The sequence below is a fragment of the Cricetulus griseus genome, chromosome 4, assembly GCF_003668045.3.
Source record: "Cricetulus griseus strain 17A/GY chromosome 4, alternate assembly CriGri-PICRH-1.0, whole genome shotgun sequence".
NCBI classification, from domain to species: Eukaryota; Metazoa; Chordata; class Mammalia; order Rodentia; family Cricetidae; genus Cricetulus; species Cricetulus griseus.
This window is the reverse complement of record NC_048597.1, coordinates 65,444,641-65,456,685: the sequence shown is the minus strand read 5'-3', so window position 1 is coordinate 65,456,685 and position 12,045 is coordinate 65,444,641. Positions and strand designations below refer to the sequence as shown.

General features: G+C 46.4%; 1 protein-coding gene across 1 annotated transcript in view; it reads right to left on the bottom strand.

Moving 5' to 3' along the window:
- Positions 1 to 12,045, bottom strand: part of Masp1 (mannan binding lectin serine peptidase 1) — a 59,112-nt gene that overhangs the window by 8,382 nt on the left and 38,685 nt on the right. The window contains exon 10 of the mRNA XM_027412970.2: positions 2,539 to 2,676. Coding sequence (XP_027268771.1) covers positions 2,539 to 2,676 — 138 coding nt within the window. The remainder of the gene's footprint in view (positions 1 to 2,538; positions 2,677 to 12,045) is intronic.

The window sequence follows — 12,045 nt, the reverse complement described above, 5'->3', positions numbered from 1 at the left end:
ATTGTTAAGAATTAATCACAGGGCTCGATCACTTACTTTGTAGCCACATGTTTGCTGCCAGCTAGGGTACAGTATGAATAAGACGTACCTAGCTAGATATAAACATTTGGCTTAAAATACAGTGATATGGGGTAAAGGTCAATGATGCCAAGGGAGTGGAAAAGGAGAAGAGAAACTAAAATAAATAAATGTTATTGATTCTTGGAAAATGATTAAAGAAAAATGATTTGAGACTGCTCATGCTTGAATGCATTAGAACTTAAAGATGGTCTGAGATAGTTGGGGCCATCAGTTTGAAAGACATCTGGTGGTCAGAATCTTTATTTCTTTTTGCCAACTTTACACATCCTTCCTGTGGCACAAGAACCTCACTAGAGCTGGACTCCGGCAGGTGTGGTCCTGCTGTCAGCATTAGCAGCACCTGTCAGCATTAGCAGTTCCTCAGAATGTCTTTAGCAAGACCCCCAAGTAGTTCCTGTGCACACGAAAGCTTGGCAAATATGGAGGAGAATGTTGAGTAGCTGGCTAGGTGAACTGCACATTGCATTCACCTTGGGAATTAGGCATGGCGTCAGTACATCCAGGTCATTGGAGCTGGAGGGTTAGGCCCACCACACATAAATGAAAGGCCCCTCCTGTGATTTGGCTGCAATAAGGGCTGAGGACCACCCTTCAAAGCCAGCCTTTCAGAACGGTCCCTTGATTAGTGGCCTAGTGTACTTCTTGGCTGTCAGTTTTCCCTGGATGACTATGCTTATCATGTCTATTTAATGCAGAGTCAAACTTTTGGTCTTCCTTTCGACAGAACTAAATCGAGTCCACAAATAGCGAAGGCCTGGACACACCCAACCAGAGCCAAGCAGAAAACCATCATTGTAGACAGGGCTGGGAGGGGACGTAAGCATCAGCGGTCTAGGCTATAGCTCAGAGTCAAAGGCAGAAGGGTGCTCTGGAGCAGCTTCCAGACTCCACTTGCCGCTCTTAGAAGGGGTCACATGTTCTGGTTCCTGATTCTGGACAAATCTCAGCACAGAACACTCTTTTCCCACTAGATACATCCTGAACCTGACCAGAACCAGGGATTATTGGAGTGGTGGCTAATGTGGACTGAGGAACCCAGGTTAGGAAATCCTGCCTCAGAGCAGGGCTCTCTAGGTGAGTCTGGTGGTACGCTCTGGCCTGCGCAGCGCTCCCCGACCCACAGAACCTCAGTGTGGACACAGAGGCAGCGTTCTGCCCCTCAGTCTCTTAGACCTTTCCTGATCTCTCTGCTCTCTCCTATCCACTACAAAGAACAGCAGAAGCCGGGGTTACCGATCTGCAGGGCTGTGGGGACGGCCAAGTGTGAAGGAACTTCTAGCTGGGGCTGATTATAAAATGAATTTCAGCTTTCAAACACAGAATGAGTATTATTGACGTAAGAAGTTGATGTTAGAAAAAAAACTACTTCGAAGTCTTAAAGCAATGGGTGAAGTCCATCTTTCACTCTTGCTAATGAAGTTGGAAACCTGACAAACGCCCCCCTCTGTGCGCTGCCTGTGGCCTTTCCTCTCCATCCCTCTGCCTCCTGTTTTTTTCAACAGGGCTCCTCCCTCCCTTTCTTCTTTCCTGACTCTTTCTTCTCCCTTGGGTGTCTTGTCCCCACCATTCTCTCTTCTCCTTGTCACACACCACCTTATTTTGTGTGTGGGGGGGGAGGAGTCAATTTAATATGCAGAAAGTAGTTAGTTTGAAAGTGACTAATTGAATTAGTTACACAGATTATCTCAATTTACTTGCTGAAACAGAGCAAGAGTGTATAGAAGAGTCCAGTTCAGCCACTCTGTTCTACTTCCTTCATTACCAAACACAGTAAGCAGGTACATCATGGGGGCTGATGTAGCCAGCAGCTGTGCTTTCAACATTTTACCTTCAAGTAACTCACTTATGTCTTACTCTGTCTTTATTCTCTCCCTCTTATGTCCTATGTCTTTTGTGTGCTGCCCTTTTGTCTTTCTCTGTCATTCTCTGTTTATCCCCGTCTCCTTTTTCTTTCTCGGTCCTGTCCTGTGCCTTCTGTCCGGTCCTGGACTGGCCAGGATGTGACTAGAAATCTGCTTCTGTATCCAAGACCTGAACTAAGTTCTCAAGTTCACAGCCAAGGCCCTTTAAAACTCACTTTCCCTGATTTGCAGGGTTTTGGGAGGTGGTGGTGGTGGTAGTGGTGGGGGGATGGGTAAGTGTTCAGGTTCTCTCTGATCTGGCAGCTCTGGCATGTCCCACCTCTGTGCCACATGTATGTGCCATGGGTCACAATCCATGTCTAACCGTCCGACAGGAAACTGAACAGAATTCAAGAAGTGCTCCACAGCTCAAGGAATTAGCCCAGGAGCGTGCTTGTCTTGGTTCTAGCTGAAGGTTCTCTCTTCTGCTCTTCTACACTGTCTTTCTGGGGCAGTTATTCTCAATAAAGAACTGGCCAGTTTTCAAGGGAAGGTTGGTCCTTAGTTTTCACCCTGTCCCCAGCCCTGGGTCTTCACCCCTTCACCCTCTCCTTACCTAAAAGGCTACCCCCACAGAAGGGTTGCCCATTCAGGTGTGACAGCATGGCAATCCATGGAGTGGTACCCTTCTGGGATGGGCGTCCATTGAAGATCCTGGAGATGTGCTTCCGGGAGAACTTGGGGAGACCACACACTGTAGTCAAAGGAGGCAAGGAGGGTCACATTCTATACTCCACCTTACCCATTAGGGTTACCCATTGTCATTGTGTTAGGAACAGCTGTTACTACCAGATCACCCAATACCCATCGGCCCTTATAACTGTTATTGTTGAGGTTTTGTTTCTGTATGCACCTGTGTGTGTGTGTGTGTGTGTGTGTGTGTGTGCGCGCGCGCACACACACACATGCTCGCACATGCTCGCATTTACTTGCTCCATTCATGGTCTAAGTAGCCTGAGAGTGACTGGCCTCAACTCTGGTTTCAGGAATAGGAATGTGACTCATCAAAGGTCTAGATCCTGGGCCATAGCAATATCTTTAAAATGAGATGTGTCCTTGGTCAGCCTGTTAACATTTGAGCTGAAGATCTTACTAAACATTAGAATAAGAATAAGTTTTCCTCTTTTGTGATGGTTGAGCTGTTGTTTGCAGGGCCAGATCTGCCAGCTTTGGTCTTGTGGAGAACATGCTGGGGACAGGAGAGCAGTGCTGCCAATCATCAAGGAAAGCAGAATGGAAAGATGAGGGCTGAGGTGGGTGCCGCATCCCAGTGCTGAACTCTGACAAGGAACCATATTGAAGCATTTGAGAATGACCTTTCAGTTATATGAACCAGAAGATTTCCCCTCTTCCTTTCTTTTTCCCTCCTCCTCCTCTTGATGTTGGCTTCTGTGACTCTGAAAGTCGCTAACGAAGAAGCTTCATGCTCCATCATCAGGGGCCTTGTCCCCAGAAAGCCTTCCAGAGCCTGTTGCACACTCCCACAGTGAAGGTCTTTCTCCTCTATTCCCTTTTCCCATGCCTTCCTTGAAGTGGATTCACAGACAAACCCACGGCTGAATGTCCTTATATGTCATCTTTGTGTCCCTATTATCATACACCTCAAGAAGTCAGAGCCTGCTGGGTAATGGTGGTGCACACCTTTAATTCCAGCACTTGGGAGGCAGGAGGTAGCCTGATGTCTGCAAGTTTGAGAACAGCCTCGTCTACAAAGTGAGTTTCAGGACAGCCAGGACTGTCACACAGAGAAACTCTGTTTCAAAAACAAGGTCTAGAGAAAATATCTGATTTGCTGAAAGTTATTCTATTGGAATGGCAAGAATATAATTCTAGATCACTGACACCAACTCTGGGCTTGTTCCACTCCAGCTAGCATCGTTAACTCTCAACAATGTGGTTTCCAGGGCCCACAAAGCTCTGTGGATCCAGGAAGCCATGCACCACTTTCAAGGCAAAGACTGGGCTGAATCACAAACAAATATGCTACATCCTTGAACAGAACCTTATCATCTTCCAGTGTTGCTGACTGTCTCACCCAACATCCTACCCCATTCCCAGCAGACACTCAGGGCCCTTCTGCAGTTTTCATTTTTCCTTCTTTTACAAAACATGAAACATGGTCAAGTCAAGTCTCTCTCTCTCTCTCTCTCTCTCTCTCTCTCTCTCTCTCTCTCTCTCTCTCTCACACACACACACACACACACACACACACAAACACACACTAAATGAATAAATAAATAATAACTTTCCTTACTTCATTTTGTTCTAGTCCCTCTTTCTCTTCCCTTGCAATGAAGCCTCTCCCCAGAGGACAGAACACGCTCTATGGTCCTGGTTTTAGATTAAGGTGCTATTTACAGATCACACTTGGAAATAAGGCAGTCATTGGAATAGTCAATAGACTACACTCAGGTAGGTGGCTTTGGGCCCTAACGGGAGCTTCAACAGTGATATTTACATATATGAGAGAACACTGGTTTTGAAATTTTGTCCGAAGTTTTCTTCATTCTTACAACCTTTCCTTGCCCCGTGGCTCCCCAACCATGGAAGCTGGCCATCCTTTTAAGTAAAGGATAGATAGACTTCAATTTTAAAGAACAAAGCAGAAATCAAGGGAGAGGAAGAAAGACTTTTGTTTGAAGTTAGGCACTGTGGTAAGAATAAAAGATTTATGTGTTTGAAGAAAGCAAAGCATGGGAACTGAGCATAACTTTTACTGGATACCACGGAGAGGGGGTGATGCTACTGCAGCTTCCTGCCTCTCAGGGGAGAGTTGAAAGCCTTTCTCAGGCACAGGAAAAGCTGGAGGGAAGGAGGGGATGCAAGGAGGGAGAGGGTGGGTAGAAGGAGATGAGATGGTAGGCAGTTCAAACACAGGCAGCTTGCACCCTGACAGTCCCTCAGAAAGGACAATGGCAGCTTGGAACTAACCTCAATGAATGTCCACCCCAGTGACCTTTTCCAAGACCCTCAGTCCACACTGGATCGGCGACTACTTTACCACTCTCCACTGTCTCTCCTTAGCTACAGAAGCACATTTTTTCTTGCCTTTAGTCCTCTGTCTTGGGGTTCTCTTTTGTGCCCTTGTCTTCCTTCCGTTTTCTGAATTTTTCCACCGGACAATACCTTCTCTCTCCAGGCCTTATCTTACCTGTTGCTGTTAAGTATCTTTCTTTCAGTGCTTTCTCTCCTGAAGTCCCTGATTCTGGAGTAGTATTGTACATTTCCAGCTGTGTTGCTTGAGAATACTTCAAACCTAGCAAAGCTGAGTCCTCGCCCTCTTCTTTCATAAGCCGTCCTCCCTCCCTTGGTAATTCTGGACTTCTTTTGATGTCGGAACTGACCAAATACTTATCCCCTCCCTTTCTTTCACTTCTATATCTTATCAGTTACTAAGCTGGTGCAAAGTTACCATTCCACATCACAGCGTGCTGCAAATAATCCATATGTCACAATACAAAGTCAGCGTAGCTAGTGGAAAATACAAATCAGAAATACCACCAAATTCAAGTCATGAAGTCTTTGAAAGCAGCAGTGTAAAGTTTTCAAAGGCTAATTTAGGATTGTTTTCATTCTCAACAGCATATAAAGCATGACACACACCCAAAAGTATGAAACATATCCCAAATGAAGGCAAACCATGTGTATGTCCCTCGAAGAAGCATCACTCTCACAGCGCGGTGTCTCAGGAGATGCCTATGGTGGGGGCTCCACATATCTCACCAAGATAACTTTCAATAGCCCAAGCCTTCCCTGACACTTGCCCTAGCATGCTAGCTGTACTCAGGCCCTGTTGAATTCAGAGAATTCAGAGAATCTCTGATTAGAAAACAGTGTGAGCCAGGGCTTTTAAGACTGTCAGTGTTCACTGGTTTGTTTTCAGCTTAAGCCTGCTGTCCTGTTTTTCCAGTCTTGTCCACTGTGTCCTTCTCTCTCCTCCCCTTGAGTCTTTGCAGCCTCTACTAAGCCATTCTGAGCCCCTGTAGTTATACAGCCAAACTGTCTTTTAATCATGTCTCCATGATACTTAAATCTCATTGCTTTGGTGACAGTTAGCTCCCTTTGCTTGTGTTAATGTCTATCCACACATGGCCCTGTCTTGTCTGCCAGTGTGAGCTCTTTGAAGTCCTGGGTGCAATTGTAAGCAGTTAAATGAGGGGGGTTACAGCTTTACTTCTGAGAAAGAAGTATGTCAATAACCAATAAATAATCCCTTCTCCTCACTGCCTCATCTTCGATGATGCTCAGATGCCAGCAGCTGTGCCTACGAAGGAGGTGGGAGCTTAATGAAAGCTGACTTCTTTTTAAAAGATCAAAAAATGAATGAACACACTTCACAGCAAGCTCTCAAGCCAAGGGTATTGGTTATCCACAGATTTATTGCCACCATAAACCCCTGACAAAAGAAACAGAGTGCAGAAGCCCCTTAGAGAGTAGCAAAGCCTGTGGTATTAAATATATAAAATATAGTATCCTTTACATGCGCCATTCATAGATATAGGAGTGTGATTCGATTGGCCTTTCCCAGTTCTCTCCACATCCCTCTCCAGGCCTTTCCAGCTGTCTTCGTCTGATGGAGACTTCTGGGATTGTGAACTTGAGGGAAGGAGAGAATTCAACCTTGAGAGTGAGGGATGCTGTTAGCAATCAGGTAGGTGGCCATTGAGAGTGCTGGACAGACCCTAAGGGATCTTCTGCCTCCACCCTACAGATGAGGATGAAGCTCTGAGGAGAAAATGATGTCAAGGGTCACCTGGAAACCGAAGGCAGAGCTAGAGACAGAACCCAGGACTCGGGCCTCTCCATCTCTTTCCAACAAGTGAGCCTTTGCTTCCCTGGCCTTGGTCTCTGGACCACCAAGGAGTGGATGGCCTGAAGAATGCTACTTGGCAGATTATCCGCTGAGCTCAGGCTCCAGGGTCGAGTGCAGTATTGGAGTGATTCATCATGTCTTGAGTCCATATTTACTTCTGTTTTCCTGCTAAGAAGCGATGGGGCACAGTCTTCTCTTTCTCCAAATAGTTGCCAGGTCTCCATACATGTATCAGGGGACAGGAAGTCTACAGATGAAACATTCCAGGGCTGGAAGGTTGTTTTGTGTTTGTGTGGAGTGGCAGGTGTTAACACCTTATGGTCCCAGCCAGTATTTGAGTGGCACATGGGCCCAATGTATTCCGAGTGGACAGCAGACGTTTAAGAGGCTTGGGAGACCTGCTGCTATTCTCCTCCGTCAGTCGTCACAACCCTCACAGTAGTCTCTCAGCCCTTTGAAAACTCTAACTGAGAGCACAAAGCATGAGACTTGCACTGCAGGAAAGCTTCAGGAGAAACTCTGAGAATGGAAGTACTCCAAGGCTCTGCTCTTGCTCCCCTGAACCTGAACGGTTCTTTCCTACATGATGAACTAGGCTTCTGGCAGGCCCGGACCAGAGCTGGGCAAATACACAGATACAGACTCTAGGTGAAGGAATCCTGTCCTAGTGATCAGTCCAATCATTCTCACATCAATACTGAAAAGTGATTAGGAGTGATTGACACTTAGGATTTTAAGCCTTCTGGAGTAGCTTCCCCTGCACTGCTGGAGAGGCAAGGCTAAGAGAGAGAGGAAGAGGCTTGGTCAAACAAAGCTTTGGACTGAGTTTTCTCGCCTAGAGATTTTCCCTGCACCACACTAACCCCAGTCTTGGAGGATGGGGGTGCTATCTCAGCAGGATGAGTACCCAGCTAGGTCAGTGCATTGTGGTTTATTTGGTCTGGTAACATGGAGTATGCTGTTGGCAGTGTGTAGTGTAACCTCGCTTGATCTGGGGCAGGGGAGGCAGGCCCCGAGGAAGGAAAGGCATTCACCGTTCCACCTGGAGCTCCCCAAAACCCCTTGGGGCGTTCATCTCCTCCCAGACCCAGTCCACATAGTTGGAGACCTTTGTGTAGACTCCATATACTTGCTTGCTGCCACATTCTTCAGGTCCGCCCCAGGACACCAGGCCTTGGGCTACCCAGTGCTGGCTCAACTCATCGAAGATGATAAAGGCTCCGCCACTATCCCCAAGGCATGTATCCTTGCCACCCTCATAGTAACCAGCACAGAACATGTTCTCTGTGACACTGTAGTTGCCTGAACGAGACTCATAGCTGGCTTTGCATTCAGCCTGGGACACCACAGGTAGCTTGACGTACTGCAGAACATCAGACAAGGTCCGCGTGCCACTGCTGATGATCTCATCTACTGTCACATTGGGATTAGAGATGCCCCAGCCAGCCACCAGCCCCAACACATGAGGGGCTGGACCTTCAGGCTCAGGTCTGGGTAGACAGATGGGCATGACGTGGGCTCCCAAGGGCACTGGCTCCTGCAGCTGGACCAGAGCTATGTCATGGTTGTAGTTCTGGATGTTGAAGTCTGGATGGAGCACCACTCGGGCAGCAGAGCTGTTCACAGCTCCTGATTTGTCCCGCACATCATGTAGACCCAAGTAGACGGTGACATGTTCCTTTGAGACGGGTATGACTGTGTTGTCTCTACGCTGGGAGCGCAGCACGTGGGCTGCTGTGAGTATCCAGGATTCAGAGAGCAGGGCCCCACTCCCAAACCATTTGTCATTTGGTATCCTTGATGTGTCTTCCACCACGATCAGGGCCTGCCATGGGAAGAGGCCAAGCTCGGCGTTCCTGCCTCCAATAATCCTCTTCACCAGGTTGGGCAGGGGACGGGAGGGCTGCCCACACACTGTAAGGAGGAGGAAGTGGAAACAAAAGATGGGGACAGAGTCAACCATGTGAAAAGAACCAAGAGAAATTCATATTCACCCACTGTGGATTATGCCACCACGGAGCCCTCACTTGCCTGAGTCCTGCAAGCTTGGGAGGGCTCAGCTATGATTCAGTCACATCTAAATTTCTGAGTTGGCCCATGTCTAGCTTGGACCACTATAACAAGGGCCAGGCCTGTATCAGATCACTTTATGTTTTGGCCTATCCAAACTGAACCACTTCTGGGCTAAACCACTTTTGAACTGGACCATATATAGCCAGGCCATCATTAGCTGAGGACACTTATACCCCTTCTTCTCTTCTAGAAAGGTATTTTATCTCCCAGAAGCCATTTGCACTACAGGTCATCGGAGAACCTCCTGGCATTTTCTCTAGATGTCCACAGAGAAATGGAGAGAGCCTAGACAGTCATCAGATGCCAAGCTTCCAACTCCATAACTCCCCTTCATGACTCCCATGGGACTGTAGGCAAGTTGTGTGACTTTCAGATGCTCAGTTTTCTCATTTGTAGAATGGGTGTGCTGCTAGTGCTTATTTTATAATTTTTTTTTGCAGTATATGGCACAATTACTAAGTTCAGTGAGAATTTTGTAGCTTTCACACCAGACCAGGAGGCACAGGTTCTTGACTTAACTTTTCCACTTTCTGAGTGAACTGAGCTCCAAAATTTAAATTTCTTGGATTCTTTTCTTTGTTTACCGTGTCTACAATTTATACATGAATGCCATTGTCAAACGGTTGAGGTTAACTCAAGTTGACATAGCTATCAAATCAGGTAGTGGGGCCTAAACTAGACTATAAAGATAGATGTTTCATCTGTAACCTATACTGCTTTATTACATATTAAGACCATGGTCATAGGCTTGAATAATTTCTCTGGCCTAAAGGTCTCGCTGATGTTTGTTCATTAAGGCTCAGCATATGTGGGGTAAGAAAAAGGTGGCATAATCCACAAGCAATGATGCATGAACCCTGCCCAGGGTCACCCATCATTGCACCCAGGGGTCCTTTAGTACCTTCAAGAGAGCGGCACCCTGAGCACACACGTGTGTCAACAGACTCCCACAGCCACACTTCTCTGCCTTATAGTGAGCAGAGGCTCTTCAGTAACAAGCCCTCACTGGCTGTGAACAGCCTCATATGGGTGTTTCCCAGGAAGGAATTTTGACGCTGGTGTGGGTGTGCGCTTCCTGTTGCAATGATCAGGCTATCCTCTTTGGCCCTGAGCGCTTCTAACAATCCGTTAGACCAAGGAACATTTGGGTTCTTTTGTGACTTTGGGAGGGTAAACTTTGAACAAGCTAATGCTTTTCGGATGCTCTTCTTCTTAGTGCCAAATGCTTCTTCCACCATCCTGGACCATCTCTTATTCCAAGCCAGATGTAAACAGGCCTTCTAACCCTTTTTGGCCTGGGCTTTGAAGTTGAGGGCCAGTCTCTTATTACAAACAGCAGACAGCAAGGTGACATTTCAAGGCAGGTCTGTGACATGTTCTACATAAAAACTTATCTAGCAGACAAAGGCCATAATCTGGTGAGGGACAAATAGATGACTCAGTCCATGTCACACAGAGCTCATGGCCAGAAACAAATGGTTCCTTTCCCCAACCAAGGTGCAAGTATAATCCCAAGGTCACAGAAGGTCACAACCCAAAGAATGTTAGAGAACAGTTCATTTAGATATGGAGAAAAAAATTTTCAGAAAAGGTTGTTTACTAAGAGTCATTTATATTAAGAAAAGGAGATGCACCCTGTTTGGTGGGACTAGCTTCATTTGCCCTTTACAATGCTTTATTTCTGATGTACCTTTGATTTTTCAAGGGCTTAAATGATGCAACAGGTCATTGGGGGAGTTTACTGAAACAATACCCTCCTCCTCCCCATCCTTCTCATTCATCTTTCTAAGTAGGTGTGTACCACTGCTCAGTGAAACGCAGCAGTTGGTGACAATGACCTCAGATTCCATGATTGGAATCCTCCATGTTGGCTGCTGTTACTCTCCCACCAGTCTTCCCTTGGACAGAGAATGTCCAAAGCTTTGGCGATGCTGAAGCCAGGTTAAAACAAAAAATGAAAATGGTGGGCACAAAAGGAAGTGGGTTCCTTAAAGCAGAAAGGTGATGCTCTGGGATTCTGAATAGCTTTGGATGGAATAAGTTATAACCTATTAAAGAAAGTACGGCACTGCACATGGAGGCAACTGTATTCTGAGTTATCTTGTAGTTTGGCCCCAACTCCAAAGGTCACCATACTCTTCTGAAAGTGACGAATCTTGTTTATAGCCCTCCACCCCAAAAAGGACAGACATTGTGGTGGTGGATGAAGTGGTTTTATCCTTTCTGGCTTACTACCCAGGCTTTCAGAAGAAAAGAATTTGGAAAGTTCTAGTGTGGTCCAATGATCCACTTCGGTTCTGCCAAACTCTGCTTGTTAAAAGAATTTCATGACTCAGTGTATCCGAGCTACTCTTCACAGAGTGAGGCTGATGACCACGGAGAACCATAAAATGTGAGCCATTTCTTGCGCATTCATTTCTGAGGGATGGAATCCCAGCCCCAGATAACAGAATTTCTTACCAGTGACCCCACTGGGAAGCAGCTGCAGCAGGCATGCCCCCAGCCCAGTACGTATTCCCCATCCAGACATCACTTTGTGGCTTTCTAGGGTGGGAACTGATTTTTAGTTTTCTTGGCCACATAATCTTTTAGGAATATGGACACCTGAACCTCCAGCTTGCCAAAGACCCACTACTTGCCCTTTTAAAGTCTTCCCCACTTTGAATCCTCGAATGTGCTTATGGCCAAGACAATTAGAGGTGAGTGGAATTGTTAAGGGTGTGATTGGCAAGGCCTCTTCCTTATACCAGTGTTCACCCCTCCCTTCCTGCATAGGCATGTACCTTTACTTCCCCTCTCTAGGAGGCCCAGTGTATCTGTGACGGAACTGGCTCAAAGTGTTGCTGTGTTCTTTATGTCATGAGGGTTAATCTCAGAAAACTCCCTAACCTATTGTTTTAATGTGTGACCCAATATTTACAAGCCTACTAACTGAACAGCAACAGACTACTAACACTCACCATTCATACAGGGCAATATCTCAATATGCCCAACATTTTCATTCAGTAGAACACGAAGGCCACCAGATGCTAAGCTGATGTCCACGGAAATGTGCATATGGAATCAGGAAAGACAATAACATTTCCATGTTCCTCAGTGCCGTCTTAAGTGCCCATCATTTGCTTGCTATTATTCTTGAATTTTAGAAATTAAAAACGCATAAATCACAGCATTGTA